Source organism: Lepisma saccharinum, chromosome 5 (assembly GCF_977018435.1).
Source record: "Lepisma saccharinum chromosome 5, izLepSacc3.1, whole genome shotgun sequence".
NCBI classification, from domain to species: domain Eukaryota; kingdom Metazoa; phylum Arthropoda; class Insecta; order Zygentoma; family Lepismatidae; genus Lepisma; species Lepisma saccharinum.
Window position 1 is genome coordinate 51,569,390 of NC_139233.1, and position 20,692 is coordinate 51,590,081.

The window sequence follows — 20,692 nt, forward strand, 5'->3', positions numbered from 1 at the left end:
ACCCTGCAAGTCACCCACACCCAGTCGCGGTAATTGTACGAAATTATCTGACTGATAGGTCTGGACATCAGACCCTTGTTAGGCTGGGATAATTCAGCTTTCAATCAGGACGTACTCATTATATAGAGGTGAATTTGACACTTGGTCACTTTCCCCTATTATGCCCTTGTATATGATGGTGAAGTGATTCGGAGAAGGGGTGGATATGTAGTTTTTAGCTGACACTGACACAAACTTCATATTGTCTCCCCAGCGCACACGTTATGTAAATGGGACGATGACATTTTATTTGCACGTCAGCATTTTTGGCCTTGAAAGTTTTTTCTTCAGAAACAAGTAGCGCCCCCTCTCCAAGATCTTCCAAGCAATTTTGTTGCTAATATAAAGTTAGACGCTCGCAAGCTAATAATTATATTATAATTATAATAATGCAGGAAAGGGAAAAATATGAAGGATGGTTGTGCAACGATATAATTCAAGTTAATGTTGAAAAGCCTTACAGGCCTCTCATTCGAAAGGGATTTTATAGTCGGGTAAGTCCATAACTAACTCAATTTCTTCAAGAGTAAATTGTAAGTTTAGTATATTTTGATTGTTTCTGTGCCATTCGGTTAATCGCGCCACTGGGGATTCATTCATGATTCGATGAAGTTGATGAAAGGGCAAACGAAAGATGCACACATGCCCGGTGGGGAAATCGTGAGTCGGCTAATCAACGTACTCAGCTACAGAGGCGACTTATAAGTTTAGTAAGAAAGTAAGAATCTGAGACATATTCACCATACAAACACATGAAAATCAAGTCTTCTTCTTTCAGTTGAAAACTAAATTCGCGGTGCAACAAAATCCTTTTTCAACGTTTCACACTTTGCGTTAGGAGAGTCGCGTACAAACCATCTTCAACTTATGCATTCTCAATTTGTTCCTTTCGTTCGTTCTATTGTAGATTTCGGATACGGTATGAGTGTTGCTTTGAGGGTCTCTCCTTCAATTTCATATAATTATCATTCATCCTCATCATCACGATTAGCCCAAAGTGGGAGAAAATTGACTCAAGACATTGCTGATTGATTGAAATGGACGTTTTCCATGGGCCAGCACTTGAGCTACAGTGCCTTGAATAATGTAGTGTGGAAAACGGACGGTTTTGGCCTCTCTGGCAGGTTCCACTCAGAAAGGATACCGCTAGAGGCGCTGGTGTCGGTACGGGTGCATGGCATTCATCTGCTTATAATGGAAGTAAATGGAGTTTTCGATGCAACGTCTGATTCTTTTACATGAAGCATTTCTATGAATGTGATAATTGCTATGATATTTGGTACAGTGGTCGCGAAGATATTAATGAACATTCTAGACAGTCGACCACATCCTGTTATCGTCATACTTTCGTAAATAATACGGGAGAAAAATTCGCGTGGAATGCTCTTGGCAACTAAATTTTTGTGTATGAATTAGGTTCATTATTGTTATCATCATCATCATCATTTCTTTTAAAGATATACACACTGAAGCATTTGTATTTTTGATATTTACTGTCTCTTTTCTTCCGCTTTAAACTAATCGTGGCGATGATGATAATGATGATTGCATGAAACGACAAGGGGAACCCCACAAAACTTTCTTAGTGCCATCGATATGAGTGTAAGGAAACTTTCAAACCAATGGGACAAGCGACACGGGATGTTCACACTGTCACACTAGTGACACACACTGCCAGACTGTAAAATAGCATTCAATGTACATGAGGGTCCAAACAGCAAACGACACGTTCATATGGCGTATTCGCGTGCTACTTGTTACTTGGGTCGGAAAGCTCCTTAAAGGAAGGGTGCTCAGACCGAAGCGACGCGCTACAGGGGGAGTTCCCAACTAAGTGACAAGCGACATTGTGCCTTCAGTCTATTAGCAAGCGTTTGCTGCTATTGTGCGAACAACAGATAGGCGACACGATAAACCGCACATTACAACAACAGATCTAGGCGACACGATAAGCCACACGTGTTGCTTTGTCGCCTGTGCGACAAACTGGGCCATTTCCTCGATAGCTTGCAACATGTTGCCGTGGTTTGTTGTTCGCGCATGCACGTGCAATGAGTTTCTTGCTTTAGGGAGATTGCGCACCAAAGCGACAAGCGGCACGCGACACTTATCACGTGAGGATTTCACCAACCGAACGCTGGCCTGTGCTTCCCGTCATGCCGCTACGATGTGAAATGTTGCTGTTGAATTGGCTCGTTTCCAAGCAACATGTGTCGCTTCGGTTGCCTTGGACCGAAGGACCCGTGTCGCTTTGGTGTGAAATCCTCGTATCGTTTGTCGCGTGTCGCTTTGGTGTAAAATCTCCTTGAGGAAACAGTGCAGTCAGAGCTTGTGTCCCTACGGTTCGAAAGGCTGCATTGATTACGGACTGCTCGCTTCCAAGCGACACTTGTGGTTTGTCGCCTCGGTATGAAATATCTCTCAGGATACTATTTATATTCTAACAATATAGAAAAATAAAACTCTAGTACACAATCCAACACCTGACGTCCGGAATCACTTTGCGAGTGTTGCCCACGGGACGAGACGGGACAGGCTTTTAAAAATTCGAGACGAGACGAAATTGATCATGTGTCCCTTTGACAAACGAATATTTTCGAGACGAGACAGGCCAAAGTCTCGTCTCGTGGGCAACACTATTTGCGATGTTTCTTCTTGTGTTACGCATGCTATTTATTTATTAATTTTATTTTACTTTTCTTTCCAAATTAATGCCGTTTCGTGACTGCAAATCACTCCACAAATATAACTGTTTCCATCAATTCACGTACCGCATTTCAAGACAAACAAATCTACACAATATATTCCAAAAACTAACTAAGCCACATTACTTTCATAGGAAAATTAGCACTCGTACTGATCGGACTGCCAACTATGTTTGTCATCCGTCTGGGGAACTTGTTTCTTGGGTCGTTTTCCACAATACGTTATTCAAGGCGCTGTACTTTAGCTATAATGCAGAACGCAGAAGGCCTTAGAAAGTTGGCTTCGCGGGCTTACAGCAGACAACAATATGGGGGTGTGTCTGCGAGAACCAATCAGGTCCGCGAATGAGCGAGCCCGGTTGCCACAGCTAGCTCTCGCTGCACCCTTCTGGAAGGGTGAATGACCTCTGCCTCTTGCTACCTCGGCCTGTTTGTTCGGCTGAGGAGCAGACGACACGAGAGTATCGGCAATAGTGTGCGAGCGACGTCTGCTGTTAGCCCGCGAAACGCTCTTTCTAAGGCCTTCTGCATTATATTTACACCAGTGACGGCGCCAGCCTGAAATAAGTGGGAGTTAAAGGTTATGGAGTCAAATTCTCGGCGGGCTTATACCAGGTAAAAGGTATTTACGTAAATCTTTTCTACGGTGACAGTGCATTTTGTTCCATCACACACAAAAGTACTTTTAGGCACGGATCTTTCATGTCAAGTAAAATGCAATAATTTTATTGTTGTCTCTTCCAAAGCCATTTTTGAGTGGAAAGTGAAAGCGAAACGCATGCTTTAAACAATGTCTTGCATTGCCTTTGCTTGACCAAAATAAACTGTCCTTATGGCGCTGTAGTTGAATTATCCACCCGCTCAGGCAGAGAAGAGGGGGGGGGGGGGGAGAGACGTGGATCAGTCAGCTCTTTCCATTGTGTGACAAAATTGTTACACTATCAAAAGCTCATTCCTGTTTCATTGCAATGTGATCATGAAGAAAGGGGAAACTGTACTGTACATAGCAGAAGCAGATACGTAATATTTAACATTGTTGAATATTTGGAGGGAAGTTAGCTACTCTTACAAAGAGCGCAGCGACTGCAGTAATAAGACAGATAAGGCGGAAGGGAAAGACAAATTATGAAGTACGAAGAAGGGCAGTGTGGACTGAGTGAGTACTGTCATTTTGTTTAATATATATATATATTTTTTATTCTCTTGATTTCGCTTGGGTTTGTTGGTTTGGTCAGTCGGTCGTTAGAAATAAACAACTCGTCGGGGCCTGTCCGGAAGGGCCTAGGCCGTCGAAAATCTGTCCCCTTTAGGGGTATCGGAGTTAACCACACCAAGAACATTGTCGTTGGAGTGTGGGTGCACTACTGCTACGGGGGAGATTGGAGTGCCCATGTGCTTTCCTATTCGCGATTAAAATACCACCTGAGCGCTTCCAATATGGCCGCTCTAAGAAGGATAAATCTTTGTTTACATTCAGTAGTAGTACAAAATAGCAGCGTGTTGTCATGACTGGTATGGTAGGAAACGTTTAAATTACGCATCATTTTTAAATATTGCGAATGCGATGTGAATTCCAGGTACTCTAACAAACGTGAAGCTGTACTGAGAACGAAGCATTTAATTATGATAGGCAAAAATAACACGGAAAATGCAGACGAAACTATGTATACGCACTGGTTGTCCAAAGCAGTGCTGTATCATCTACACGTCACGTTGTAACTGGGGTTCTCGGAAATTATTTGAAAATAAAGGAATTGAAATTGACCTGTACTTGAAAAGCTGGGACAGGAGAAATTTGCAAACATATCGTTGCAGTTCTTTCTCGAAAGAGAAAGGCTGGTTTAATAATAATAGTCACGATTTCATGACCAGCTATACTCACTGAAAAAGGACATCGTACTGAATGACACAGCAACATTAGCATGTCCATTTCTTTTTCTTCGACATTAATTCATTCTCAAACTATTTTCATCTTCTCTCTTAATCGACTTGCACCTGTTTCAAATTTCACACATACGTAATACCGGTAATACATGGACCCATTGGGTAAGACGCTTCATGATTTTTCGAAGAAAAAAAGGTTTATTTATAAAGTACAATTTAAAACTTTACTTTCATGGTAATATATATTTATCTCTCGAAAAATAAAGTAAGCAGACTCGTGCATTCTTCGTAATTTCCTTGCCGAATTACAGTGTTATATCCCCTATACCAATCTTCTGTCAATTACATTTTCCCTGATTTATTAACAAATTTCATTTTGTTGATTCCACGGGGTGGAAACACATGAAAACTTTTAATTTGTTCTGACTCATGAAACGATTTAGAACAAGAAAACAACCTTAACAGTAGACCTTACTCTCTCGCATATTCCCCATGCTTTAAACGACTTCAACACAACGTATCCTACTTAGAGTACTTCCTGAAAATCCCACCAGATGGCATATCGGTTAATTTTAATCGCGAATACCCCTTAGGCCCATTTCCGACTCGGGGTAATTATCACCGGCCACCCAAAAAAAGCGATGACGCGACAGAACACATGGTCCCTTGAATACTTGTTGGAGAGTATTAAATGATGCTGTGAGTGAAGCGAGAGATGGAATTTACCTAGGTTTATTCATTTGATGCAGTGTAGGCGTTGCTGTACGCGCAGGTAAGAAATGACCGCTAGAAATGCACATAATTAACGTAAACAAACTTTCTTGTCCGCTGAAAGAAATCGTGTGCTGGTCGACCAGCCCCAAATTTGAACAAAGCTGTCGCGTATCAATGAAAGGGTCTCAGGTTCGATTTCTAGTATGCACATGCCATTAGTTGCCATTTCCCTTTAATACATGTACGGCCAGTTCTGATTGGTCGGCATGGACGTCTGGAAGAGAAAAGGGGGCCGCCCCCCTGGAATTTGAATGTCAACCAAAAAATATATATTACACGCATATAATTTAATTTCAGTCACAGTAATTTATGGTAATTATTATAAGAGCGTTGCAGTAACTTCAGACTGAAGGAGTGTTTTTTCCCCTCCTGGAATAAAATATATCTTCCTTGCCCCTACCTGAGGACCTCCATGATTTTCCAACAAAACCCCACATTTTTCATAAAGGCACAATTTATTGTAGTTTCAGCACTAAATTTATTCGCACACTCCTACTATGAAACCTTATAGGCTACTCCCAGATGAAAACATTCTGGACAAATCTTTTAAACCCTCCCCTCATCCTTTTGTTAGGCGAAGGAAGTCTATTTGTTGAAACTGAATATGTGTCACATGACTTCAGTGAACCCCCAGGTAAATAATGCACGAGTCGCGCCTGTGTGATAACCACTCCATCACGAAGGTCCGCTCTTAGGCCTACCTGAATTGAAATTGGTTTATTCTGGGAATCTCAAGTTATGTATATAACAAGAACGTTATGTTTTATTTGGTACAATAATACAGAATCGTTTACAAACATACTCTTATTGCAATATAGACAGTGGCGTGCATAAAGGGGTGGTGGGGATAATAACCCCCCTTTGGTCCAGTAAAAATAATGTCAAAGGTAGGAAAATATGGTAAATAGATGGCTGCCTACTAAAAAATGTATAGCCCCTCGCCCATCGAAAGTCCTTGGTACGCCACTGTATATAGAGCTTTGTTTTTAAGCCCACTTTCTTCACAGGAAAGCTAATCGGGACTGGGGACTTGCAGTTTATGGTGGGATCGGAACAACTTGTACCTCAACCTTGCATCAAACCCGGGACCCCTTGATTACAAGGATGTGACGTTACCACTATGCTATCCATGAAAGAATGAAAAACGAAAACTGTCCCACAACTTGTCAAGGCATGGACTGTTCCATTTGGAACAAAGAAAAAAAGGAGAAAGGTCTGTTCCACTTTCTGATAGGGGAGGAAGTGTGATAATTTACATTGACATTTCCTAATATTTTAAAAATTAATTTCTCGAAAATGGGACGAGGCCCCAAAGTTTTTTTCATTTCCTGGTGTTATTACATATATTAACCTACAAGTTGGCATACTTAGTGTATTTTTACCTTGATGATGTATGGAGATGGTCCTAATTCTAAAGATGCGAATTCCGCAATTTTTGAGTATTCAAAGTGTTATATTTGCTAACAGCATCAATATTCCAGTAATGTGCTATATTAAGTAGCTTGTCCTGATAGTGACCTTCAATGCCTAGTAAACAAATCTTTGGGGTAGTGTTGTTTAACCAAGATATTAAGGGCCGAAAACAGGAAAAAAAAATGCATTTTGGACTCTCTTTGTTGCCGCATAACAATGGTAAGCAACAATGTCCCATCAAAGCAATTGAATTTATATATGCAACCAGTCTTATATTAACAGTATATCAAAACAAATGTTTGGGATATTGTTGATTTTCCTTGCTCATGTTTCACTTTTCATGAAAAATGGGCGGTCTGACCTTGAACTTTGACATTTTCTACAGGGAAGGGAAACATTTTTCAAGGTCTCAAAATTGCGCAATATTCTCATGACCTACTTCAACATATAAAAAAATGAAGCCACTCAAAAAATATAACTATCTCACTTTGTTCGAATTTCAAAATAATGGCTCTTAAAGAACACGTTTATTATAGATATGTGCTTATTTAATACCTACATAATGACATCAAAACAACAATAATCTCTTAGCTTAGATGATTTTGCAATATAATTATTAAGTTTTTCAGCAGTAGCTTCAATTAATTCTTGTCAACATATATCTAACCCTTTTTCTAAAACAAATAGCCACGCAGCCGGTAGAGGCACATAATAGTTCGGACCCCTCCTTAAATTGTATATCGTCTGTCTCTATTTGCTTTTCTGTGCATAAAGTGGACTTAAAATAAATTCACGCTTAGGATTTGGCTCTAATCAAGGAGGATGCCCCAGTTTGGCGCCCTGGGTAGTCGCCCGATCCTGCTTGTTTCATGCATGCAAATGTAATTATTCTTGTTCATATTTATCAGTGGAGCGAGGGGGGAAAGATTTTACTAAATATTTTGCAAATCGACAACAATATTGAATATTGTAGATCAGCATTTCTATGTTTATAGTGATTTTGTCATGTTATCGAATGTTTAATTATCTATACCCAATAGCATCGCTCTTTTCGTGATCGACGGAAAATTCGCCGCGGTATTTCAAATTTTTAAAAATTAATATTTTTTTATGAAATAATACTCTCCCATAGCCTCATTTTCAGTAAAAGGTGTTCATAACTTGGGTTACCAATAAATTTAGCATCATTATGGACGCAAGAAAAAGAACGAGTATTTAAGAGGGTTATGAAACACTTCTTCTGGACACGATGCTGAAGTGCACACCCATAAAGTCAGACCACGAGCCGCCACTACGTGTCTCTAAGGACTAAAATCTACTTTCTTAGGCTGAAACTGTAAAGTGGCGCTCGGTACATACAAGGACAAAACACGGGACAACACACAACCAAGAGGATTATACTGACGGTAGGGTCCAGACGCCAGAGCCTCGTTAACGTGTTTACCATACAGTCAGTGGCGTGCCCAGGGAGGGGGGGGGTTATAACTCCCCGTTGTCCCAGTATGACAAATTGAGGACTGCCTACCAAGAAAAAGTATACGTAAACCCTAACTTTCGAAAATCCTGGGCACGCCACTGCATACAGTTTACCATGGTCTACTATGTGGAAGTGAGGTTCACACTTGCGTGCCTTCAAGGAAGGTCGTCCCTTACAACCCGCAAAAAATAAGATTTGATTTTGATTTGATTTGATTTAGTTTATTTTACTTCGCGTCTTGTGCCTCTTGACTAATTTGCGAAGATGGGGATGAGTGATGAAATGATGAAATAGATGAATGGACATTCACAAACAACCAAGCCCGACCGGGATTCGAACCCGGGACCCTTGCAAAAAATAAGAGAAAATGCAAATGTTATACAAATGTAAGTGGACGTGCATGCATGCAAGTGATGCGTTCCAATCAGGACAATTTGCAGTTACAAAAAGAGAAAAGAAGATAGGATTAAAAAGAGAGAGAGTGAAAAAATGGACGAGTATACAAAGAGAGAGAGAGAGAGAGAGAGAAATACGCGTATAGAAACAAAGAGAGGGAGGGAGGGAGAGGAAAACACAGAGAGATAGAGTCAAACGAACACAGAGAGAAGGGACTATATGGACAGTAAATTTAACTGAAGACGGGAAAGACAATACAACCATTTCTTTCTCCGGAAAGAATTTGACCTGGATAAATGTTCAAAAATTGAATTCAACTGTGAAATAGTTCTCAGTTAAAAAAAAAAATATATATAGTACGTTTTTCAATGTATTTCTCCACGTTTTGGAAACCGGTTCATTTTTCAAGGCTAAGGAATTATTTTGTCGCTACTAGAAACAGAGCTCACACGTGTTCTGCCCGTAAAAAATTCTAGACGTGTAGCGAACCTACATAATTCATTTTCAGTAACTTTCAGTATTTTTCATCACTGAAGACGATGTTATCGAGACCGAAAGCAAGAAAGAGTCTCCAAACTCGAGACGAGACGAGACTTACTGTCGGACACTCTCGGTCTCGTTCGAGACTTTGGTAGACTATAATGTATGTATGATTCTTAAATTGTGTACCTAAACCAAAATTTATTTACTATTCCGGCATACATAGTGCATAATTTTGTTCATTGTAATAACAAAGCTATTTCATTATGACAACTGTGAATCTGTGCATACTTTACATCTTATTTATGTCCCTTTAGGTTTATCACGACGACGAAAAGATATGATAATTAGGTGAATTTGATGAAGGGACGATCACAAAGAAACAGCCACACCAAGAGTTCATCCTGGAACTTCTATGGGGAGATTTTGGGTCCAGCATTTCACACTTTCGGCCACCTAAGCAATGAAGGTTCTTAATATCGAAACGAGGCACAAAACAGAAACAGTTTGTGTAGTAGTTTCACGCTCTATGGGTTACTTGAGCAGATCAAGTCAAGACAGGTATTTTTCCTTAGAGACCGGGATTTGCCAGGTCTCGTCTCGTCACTATACAGTAACGTGTCCATGATGGGATGATGGTGTTTCTACTTTGACTTAACAAGTATATTTTACTTTTGTGTATCTATTTTTCGAGACTCGATATAAGATCGCGGCGAGATCGAAACTTGCCTTCGAAATCGAGACGAAATCAAGACATTGAACCTAAAAATCTACGAGTTAAGTTCTCGCTGGTACTCGCGTGGCGACATTTGAGCCTTAAAATATTCTCCTGGAATTTAAATCTGGGCATTTTAAAATCAATCATCATTCATCTTCTTCGCCACAATTAACCAAAAGAGGCAGAAAGCACGGTAAATTAATGAATATGCAAATACACATTCCTCAAATTCGACTCAAATTCCTTCTGTCCAGCGACGCTATCACACATACTGTCCTGCCACACAATTACTTCTACTGCGCAAATTTTCATACCACACAAGCACTTTTACTCCACAATTATTCCTATTACGCAAACTCCTTACCCAATTTGCTACTGCGCATTCTCCATGTGCATCTTTCTCACGGCGCAATAACTCACCCATCTTCTCAACTGCGCAATCTCTGCACACCCTTTCCTAGCCTGTAACCTCTTCTATCAATGAAAATTTGTATTGCAGTTATAGCCATAATACTACAAATGTTTTTTTTTCTTTCTAGGCGTCGTCTGGTACTCTCTACACACAATGTGGAGCGAGTTGTTACTAATGTTCCTTCTTCTCATTTTGTACGTCTATTCCATCGCAAGAAAACCCAAAGGCTTCCCACCAGGTAAGATAATGTATCAAATTTCATGAGTTAGTAACTATTTCCTAATGGACTCCTTAAATATTTCTCTATTGAATTGAATTGTTGTTTTAAGCCCACTTTATGTAAATATAGGCTAATCGGGAATGGACCTACACTTTATAGTGGGACCCGAACCACTGCGCAATGTGCATCCACCTGGCATCGAACCCGGGACCCCTTGATTACAAGGCGAGGATGTTACCGCTACGCCATCGCTATGCTCAGATAGACAAAACGGGACTGGGTCTACTGGATATACAATTTCAGCTGTAACTATTAAGCCAAGGTATGTCAAACGGTTAGTTATTTAGGTGTAACTTGGGACCTACATTTTAGAGGAAAGAATCGAACTTGCAGCAGAATCAAAAAGTTTTCAAGCCCATAAAAATATCTCCAGGACTATTTTGATAAATAACTGTTAGATTTGCAAAATCATAAAAGTAACTAGTTACTTTGCTGGCAACGTTCCAGGAGGTTAACAAAAGTAGCATGAACGTGTAAATTTTCAAAAACCTAAAATTGCTTTGGGGGATGCAAGTGCCCTTTCCTCCACCACCGCCAAGTTACGCCTATGTTTTTAGCATATTTCAAATCATGGAGGTATGAAGGGGGAGGAGTAAGCCTAGCGCGATTTTCCTGAAGCCGGGTCACGTGATAGAACCGGAGAACTCAGACCAAAACATTTGAAGACGCCGTAAGAAAGCATGAAATTTTGTGTACTTTTGAATAAGATTTAGGAAGCAATGATGCCTGCTCAACACACGGCTGTACTAACAGAAGCGACAGAAAACCTGAAGGAATAATATTCCATAAGCAAATAATGTTTGTTTTGTAGTATTTAAATGTAAAGTAAACCTCGAGTTTTCGTTTGTAGTTGAAGCCTACTTCCATGCTCCTTCCAGCCCGCGTGCACTTGCACCAGCCGATGCGATGTTCTTCTGTCTGTTAAGTCGTTGGTTAAAGTAGATGCGGCCATCTTACGCAGTCAAACTTAAGCTCCGCCCACTAACTTCAAAACGAAAGCAAGGAGTGATACGAGACTGCAGGCACCTGTTTCAAATAAACTATATATTTTTTTTCATTTTGTGTTCCGTTTCAAAGCATTTGCCCTATAGAGGACACCCTGTGCTGTAGTCCTTCTCACCACCACACAGTGGGCCAGAATTCTTAAAATGGGGACAAAAAAAAAAGAAAAAATCGAAATTCCTACTTTCAAGCAGAGCCTTTAAACCATTAGTTTCCTGTAGAGCAATGATGGGGCTGCCTCAAAACGCAAAACGTTCCATCCAGGTTTTAATATAAATGGAGATTTAAGGTGGGCAAACCCCATACATTAGTTTAATGCCATTTCAAAGCTGTCTCGCACACAGTTTCAGCCATTGAGAGTGGTGTCGAATTATCATAACGTTATCTGTGTGGGCTTTTGTGGCACATATTCTACATATATCGCCAAGGTATGAGTAGAGAGGCAGCACTTCGTTCCTACGCGTCAGCAAAAATTCGATGCGACTGGTGTTATGTTACATCCGGTCGTAGCGGTGTACGAGCGATTTTATTGTTGAGTCAGCAGAACGTGTCTGATCACGTTGAAGACATCGGAAGCGGTGGGGGAGGGGGTCAATGGATTTGTCACGTTGTTTCTTGATGTATGCTAACCTAACACGTGCTTATGTTTGTGTGTGTGTGTGTGTGTGTGTGTGTGTGTGTGTGTCTGTGGAGGAAATGCGCGCGCAACCATTGCATATGATGCAAACACATGAAGAAATGATTTAAAGATGGCGCCGAAGGTGCTATACCCCGAAAGTTTAGCGGCTAAGGTTATTGCTCTGTAAAACAAGAGGCGTCGATGGTTCGATTCCTGGTAGAGTCAATATTGATTGATTGATAGATTGAGTTAGTTTTTTTAAGTCCGTTTTATGCACGGTAAAACTAATCAGGATTGGAGCTACAGTTGAAAAGTGGTGATTCGGACCACTATGTGCCTCCACCGAGTATCGAACCTGGGACCCTTTGATTACAAGGCGACGATGTCAATATTGAATGGTCTCGATTAGCCTGTGTGTAAATAAAGGCAACAAAATGGTTGAGTTCGAAAATCGAGTTGGGTTAGTGGTTAATGTTGTCACCTGGCAATGAAGAGGTCGCGGGTTCGATTCTCTAGGTAGTTAAATTAGGCCAATTGTTTAGTCCCGCCATTATAGGTCCCCGATTAGTCCATCTGTGCATAAATAGTGTTTGAATAAAATCAATATGGCGGCCTTGGGTTAGTGGTTAATGTTGTCGCCTGGTAATGAAGAGGTCGCGGGTTCGATTTTCTAGGTAGTTAAATGAGGCCAATTGTTTTGTCCCGCCATTATAGGTCCCGATTAGTCCATCTGTGCATAAATAGTATTTGAATAAAATCAATATGGCGGCCGCATTTTGTATTTAGCGGCGGCGGCGCGGCGCGGGGCGGAGCGGGGCGGCGCGGGGGGTGTTTTTTATTCCGCGAGATGTTTTAACCAAGTGGTTGAGGGTTCGATTCCCAATGTTGGTGAAAATTGGATATTCAATTGTATTTGTTTAAAAGTTCCGATTAGCTTTTTGTGCACGAAGAGAAAATGAACTAATTGGAAATAGGATGTTTATGCTGTAATGAAAAGGTCCCCGGGTTCGATTCACAATGTCAAATTGGTTGATAATGATGTTGTTTTTAAAATAAAAAAAAGAAGTGTGGTGAGTCCCCATTAGTATTTATGCAGGGACAGATATTAAAAATCAAAACAAAATGCCTTTTGATTACAACGCAAAGACTTTACCGCTAATGTATAAAGATAAATTGGAATCTGTTGTTTTGCCGTGTGGGGCCCCCCAGTACCGATTAGCTTAAATGCATAAAGAGTAGGTAAAATAAGCAAGATGGCCGTCACTATTGTTTTGTGATCAAAGAGGAGTCACAGGTTCGATTCAATCAAAGGAGGCAACATTCTAGGTTTCAATTCCATGTAAAAGTCTAAAGTTATGTTTCGATTAACCTCAATGCATAAAGAGGAATTAAACAAAAAACAAAGCAAGATGGCGACAGATGTGATAAAAGAAAAATTGAATTAGTTTTTTTTATAGTGACAAGAAAAAATAGCGAATCACTGTTAGAAATAGAATAAAAATAAAGATACTTGCCTTTGCGTGTCCAGCGCTGTGCAGAAAAGCTCTCATGCTTTATCTCCGACAAGTCCACAATACACACTTTTTCATTATATAGTTAATTATTAATGTTGTTATTAACACCGATTTTTACCAGTGTGAAGAAAAGCTCTCATGCTTTATCTTCGACAAGTCCACAATACACACTTTTTCATTATATAGTTAATTATTAATGTTGTTGTTAACGATTGTTACCAGTAAAAATATAAACCATGAGGATTTTTAAAGGGGTGATAAGTGAAAAAAAAAGCCAAGACATATATTTTATCCCTGTTTATTACCAATATTTACAAAATTCAAAAGAGCCGCACACACACACATACATATGTAAAATGTTTATATTGTGTCACCAGTTTATCAGCATGTTATTTAACAAGTTTTTATTCTTCAAGTTTGTTCACTCACCCACATAAGGAATTGTGTCACTATCATATCCATTTTCTGCTGCAACCACTGAATTAAAATGTTTCACTATTTTTTCCACAAGCATGTTCTCGCAAAAAACAAACACTTCTTTGGAAAGTCTTTTTCCGTCGATGTTTTGTATAGACAAAGGCTCAGGTTTTGTACATCCATGTAGATGGGAAAGCACAAACTTCTCCTTATTACATGCATGGACAGGGGAAATATCTGTGCAACCGAAACATTGTTCGCGAAGGTCGAGAATGCAAGATTCCACACAGTTTCCAAAATATGATTTCAGATACGGCGACACTGTTTCACACATAACTTTCGCATGCTCGATGCACACAAATATCTTCATAAAGTTCCGCCACGAACTTTCTGCGATGAACACTATCTCCAGGGAACCGTAAGCTGGTTTCTTCCTTATAATGATCTGACGGCGATTGTACAGTGTGGTTATCAGCAATTCATGTTGCTCACTTAGTGGGTAGGAAACACGAGGCTGCTCACCTGGAATAGCGATGTAATTGTCGATTACTGGAAACAATTCCTGAAGAGCGAGCCACTCCTGCAACTGTAGTTCAACACCGGCCGCCCCGCTTCTGTGTAGCCTGACCACAGGTTGGAAATCCAGATGAGAGGAAAGTCCGATTGAGATAACCTTTGTTTTCGAAGCATTCAAATAGTAGACGTGATCAAATAATATCGACTGGCGTATAAGACTAGTTACTTGTTTTTGTTCTTCAGGTAAATGCTGATCGCTCTCTTTCTGAAGAACCCCCTTGAAATTAGTGTACGGTTGAAATCTTTTTTTCAGCGGCATCGAAATAGAGGATTCCATGACTAAGAACTGCGAGATACTGCATGTCGCAGCGTGCAGGTATACATTTCAAGAAATGCGTGGGTGTGTTTTTGAGACGCATGCGCGCGTAGCAAACCAAGCATGTGCTGGACAAAAAAGGTGGAGGGGGCGGGGCCTTACAAAGATCAATGGTGAGAGAAAAATCAGCAGAATATCATAAACGTCATATTGAGGAAATATTGGATAACAAATATTAATTAATTTAATTAAAGCATCAACCGCATTGTCGATCTGAAATTAGGTTTATATTGATTGATTGATTGATTTAGTTTTATTTTACTTCGCGTTTTGTGCCTCTTGGCTAATTTGCGAAGATGGGGATGAGTGATGAAATGATGAAATTGATGAATGGACATTCACAAACAACCAAACCCGACCGGGATTCGAACCCGGGACCCTTGGCGTCGCAGCGCGATGTGCTAACCGCTCGGCCACAGGGTCGGGCAAATTAGGTTTATAGACAGGGGGCAAAATGGAAAATATCGACGATGTTCTAGTATTGGATTGTTTCTGTATTTCCATCGGTATAATCCTCCACCACATTTGAAGCATACTGTTTTATCCTCTTTTTGAATGTAAAATAATCCTGCTTCGGACAGAGCTTATACAAACGGGAATTCTTTTGATTGCCAGTTTCTGAAAGAGGACAATCTAGCATTGAAAGATCCCATCTCTGGATATTGCGTCATTGTTCTGTAAAGACACAAAACAAGATAAATATTATAAGTAAGCTGTTGTAAACTGTAACGCTACAAAATTATTAATATACTATTAGGACTATATGTAACTTGTATAAAATTTCAAACAGTATTTACTGTCAATATTTTCTAGTATACGTACCGAGTATTATAAATTTAATTTACGAGTCAGCAAATAAGTTGTTATAATATTGTCGTTTTTTATCGGTACTGGGAATAAAATTTGAAATTTATGCATGGGTTTACCATGTAACGAACCTGAGAGTTTAAGATTTTATATTTATAAGAAGTTACGATTTTTAAAATGTTTGTTATTTCAAATAATGTGCAAGTTGTCACAGATAATTATAGTTAAACTGATACAGTTGTAGTTGGAACTTTTATGTATGTTTATAAATACGTCAAAATCTGTTCGTGTTGACGTCACTTTCTAATCTCAGCCGAGGAAATGAACTAACCTGAATGTTTCTCACCTGACGACAGACTGAGATTGAAAAACAGGTGAAGGTGAAGATCAATAAGAACTTGGAAACGGAGAGAATTGAAGTATAGTTTTTGGTTTTCGAGTTTTCTTCTTGCCGATAAGTTGAAAGTAAGAAGTTAATTATGTTCTTTGACTTTCGTTATATGTGAGTGAATTGCCCAACGTTAGTATTGAATGTTCTAGTGTTTTACTGGTAAGTGATTATGAAATATACTGAAAGTGCTCGTGCATAGAATTCACGAAGGTGATAGTGAAAGTCCTTGGAATTCACGAAGGTAAAAGTGTGATAGTGAAGTGAAGGTATTAACTGGTAAGAGTCATAGACGGTGTTGTAGAATGGAGAAAGACGCGACAGGAATGAATCTGCGAAGCAGAGGAAGAACGACAATGGATGCAGAAACCAAGTTTGGATGCTGTGATGATCTTACCAATGACAGGGAATTCTTCCAGTGTTGCCAATGTTTGCAGAGGTTTCATAGTAGTTGTGATGGGCAGGAAGTAACGTTGGCATCATATAAAGAGATGCGATGCACATCATGCTTGTCAGCACCAGAACCAGAACCGAGCGTTCCTACCAAACCCTCATCAGATCACTGGCTACTTGATTGGTTGATGAAAGATAAAGCAGAGCGAAAACAGAAAGAAAAGGAGGATGAAGACCGTAGACAGAAGGATGAAGAGCGTAGACAGAAGGATGAGGAGCGTAGACAGAAGGACGAGGAGCCTAGACAGAAGGAAAGAATAGAGGAGGAGAAACAGCGTAAGAAAGAGATGGCTCAGATAGAGAAAGTTCGAAAGAAGGAGATGATGGATTTTAAACTCATAGTTGAGTCTATAGAAGAAAAGAGAAGGAAAGAGAAAGAAGAGGAAGAGGAAAGGAGAAAGAAGGAAAAAGAAGAGGAAGAAGAAAAGAGAAGGAAAGAGAAAGAGGATGAAGAAGAAAAGAGAAGGAAAGAGAAAGAGGAGGAAGAGGAAAGGAGAAAGAAGGAAAAAGAAGAGGAAGAAGAAAAGAGAAGGAAAGAGAAAGAAGAGGAAGAGGAAAGGAGAAAGAAGGAAAAAGAAGAGGAAGAAGAAAAGAGAAGGAAAGAGAAGGAGGATGAAGAAGAAAAGAGAAGGAAAGAGAAAGAGGAGGAAGAGGAAAGGAGAGAGAAGGAAAAAGAAGAGGAAGAAGAAAAGAGAAGGAAAGAGAAAGAGGAGAAAGAGAAAAGAAGACTTAGATATTTTCCGTTCATTGATTGAAAACCAGGAAGAAAGGAGGATACACGAAGATATAAAACTAAGGTCAGAGTTACAGGCTCTATTCTCTCAACATAAACTTGAACAGGTACAGAGCATCAGAGGAGAGATAGAAAAGCTTAGTAGTAAAGTCACTGAAAAGGTGGACGAAAGGGTAAAGGAAATTGTGGAAGAGCAGCTAGAGTTCTTAACAGTTCGGCAAGGACGGATAGAGAAGGAACAGGATCAATTGAAGAAGAATATGGAAACCTGCCTTGAAATTGTCCAGTCTGGAAGAGAATCTGAATGTGACCCTCCAGAGAGAGTTCAAGAATTAAAGAGTTCTGTAGAGTCTATTAATGTAGCACTAAAAACCTTTGGTGAACGAACAGAACTCATAGAAAATATAGTGCAAGAACAGAAAGTTGAAATAAAGGAAGCTGGAGAAAAGGTTAATTTTCTCCATGAGAAGGCTAAAAAGATGGAAGTATCTCTTCGCCAAGAAATTCAGGAACAGACAGTTACAATTATAAGTAGGGTCAGTGAACTGCAGGAAAAGATCCATAATTTACAGATTCGACCAGTAACCTCTTCCGATATACTGCTTGATCCAATCCGAGGACTGAACCCAGAAGCTACTTCCTATGAACCTCCAGTTGTACTTCCAAACCCATTCTTCCCCGGTAATACCACAACTTCTGATAGATGCAAGAGGCCTAGAGAAAAGGATAGTAATGACGGGTTTTCTCCTCGACGAAGAACAGAGTTTAAGATGCCCAGAATGGCTGATATCGCGAACATTCCTAAGTTTAAAGGCGATATCGAAGCTCAATCTGCCGAAAGATATCTGCGTGAATTAAATGTCAGTTTCGACTTAATGCAAGTGCCAGAGCACTATAGATTGGAATTATTACCTCGGGTTTTCACCGGCAAGGCCTGAGCATTGGTTAGCTGGTAATATGGACAACTTTGTGAATTATGCTGATTTCTGCGCACGCTTTAAGGATGAATTTGCATCAGAAAAGGCAAAACAAAGACAACTAGCGGCTGTGAGGAACCGAAGGTATTCTCGCCTGGTCCACGACAACTTAGAAAGTTTTGCCTGGAGTGTCTACGCAGCGTACAGAAACCTAGCTGACAATTTTAATGAGAGCGAAGTTCTTAATTTGATCATTGGACAGTTGCCTTATCGCATTCGGAATCTTTGTCTGGCGCACGCTCCACGAAGTGTGGATGAATTGACACATTTCTTGAAGGACTTCGATATTTATGATGACCCTGATGCCTGGAAGAATAAAGAAGACTCTAAGAATAAAGATGCTGCAGGGAATAAAAGTTTTAAGATCCGGAATATCCAGATGGATTCAGAGAGTCGAGGAGGAAATTTCTCACGACCTCGAAGATTCAACAGAGGATTAGGCAGGAGAGGTTTCAACCAAGATCAAAACCAAAGACAGAGCAATTTCTACAGGCCTCGTCCAGAACAAGAGCAGAATTCTCCAGACAGATGGCGTTACGAAGAACGACGTAGCCGTAGTCCGCTCAGACGGTACTCTCCACGACGTAGAGGTGACAATTGTGGTTCTTTCTCCCCAAGACATGACGTTGCCTCTGAGCAGGAAGAAGCAGTGGAGACTACTAGAGAGTTTCTACACAACCAGGGATCCCAATCATGTCAAACAAACGTCGACCTTTTCTAAGTGTCTCCTCTTCGTTTAGGCAAGTGAACTCGACGGGACGTAAAATACAAGGATAATATGTAAATTCTTTTTGCTGACCGAAAATGTAGCTTCAGACAGTCAAGTGAAAAAAAAATCCATATGTGAAACTGGTGTACCTATTTTCCAGAAGACTCAAGAAGAGAGTGTTAGATGGTAGACAAGTAGAACTGGAAATCGGTGGTCTGAATTTTAGCACCAAAGGATTCATTTAAGAAGGTTTTGGTTCTGACTTCCTCTGGCGAATGCTTTTTCCTGCACCAGGCAGAAATAAGTATTAAGTAAAAGGCAGTTGATGTGTTGTTTGTTACCACTCCTGTTCAAATGAAGGAGGATTTTCCAGATATATATTTAGTGCGGTACATCCGAAAGGTCCAAGATGAGGATAGAATCGGGATGTATAAATCCGTAGACCTCTCAGAGAAGGTTCATATAGTAAATATTTGGATTGATTCCTATAAGCAGGAGTTATTATATTGCTGGTGTGGAATTTAAAGGCATTATTCTAGAAGCACAGAAGCAAGAAGAGTGTTGAGTTTGAAGTGCTATGGAAAAGTACTGATTCAGTTCATTGCTTATCTAAACCTATACAGTTTTCTACAAAGTCTTTCTGGAGAAGAAAATAAATATATGGAATCAATCATTGCCTGAATTCACTGCTTATTGGCTGATTAACTATCCTGGATTACATTCTGTTTTGGATACTCTAAACTACGTCCCTTCTGAGCTCTTGTCAAATGAAGAGAAGCCAAGATTGAGTCATTCAATTGTCAATATAAACTATAATTCAATGTTCTTTATGTACTCAAAATTTTTTCAGAACTTGTAAATTACAATTTCTTCAAACATTTTCCCCAGACGAGGGGCAATTGTAACGAACCTGAGAGTTTAAGATTTTATATTTATAAGAAGTTACGATTTTTAAAATGTTTGTTATTTCAAATAATGTGCAAGTTGTCACAGATAATTATAGTTAGACTGATACAGTTGTAGTTGGAACTTTTATGTATGTTTATAAATACGTCAAAATCTGTTCGTGTTGACATCACTTTCTAATCTCAGCCGAGGAAATGAACTAACCTGAATGTTTCTCACCTGACGACAGACTGAGATTGAAAAACAGGTGAAGGTGAAGATCAATAAGAACTTGGAAACGGAGAGAATTGAAGTATAGTTTTTGGTTTTCGAGTTTTCTTCTTGCCGATAAGTTGAAAGTAAGAAATTAATTATGTTCTTTGACTTTCGTTATATGTGAGTGAATTGCCCAACGTTAGTATTGAATGTTCTAGTGTTTTACTGGTAAGTGATTATGAAATATACGCGTTTATAAAACTGCGTTTTAACTTTGAAAACAGTGTTGTGTTTCTTTTCTATCCAGCAAGCCCTGATGATTTGCAGATTCTCATGTTCCCGACTAAAGGAGTAGCGGACTAACTTTGTGATGACTGGTGTACAACCGGGGGACGTTGCAACCAGAGGCTCTATGGAATAAATACAGAAAACAGTAATGCCCACAGTACACAGACCCGTAACTTTGTATCTGATGAGTGTTGTACGTATAGAATTTAGAGTT

At 39.8% G+C, this 20,692-nt stretch overlaps 1 protein-coding gene across 2 annotated transcripts in view; it reads left to right on the forward strand.

Annotated features, from left to right (window-relative positions):
* Positions 1-490: 490 nt before the first annotated feature.
* Positions 491-20,692, forward strand: part of LOC145988365 (methyl farnesoate epoxidase-like) — an 80,012-nt gene continuing 59,810 nt past the window's right edge. For both annotated transcript variants that reach the window (XM_083123243.1, XM_083123244.1), the window contains exons 1-2: positions 491-533; positions 10,426-10,536. In XM_083123243.1, the coding sequence (XP_082979369.1) occupies positions 10,452-10,536 (85 nt within the window). In that variant the 5' untranslated portion in view covers positions 491-533; positions 10,426-10,451. The remainder of the gene's footprint in view (positions 534-10,425; positions 10,537-20,692) is intronic.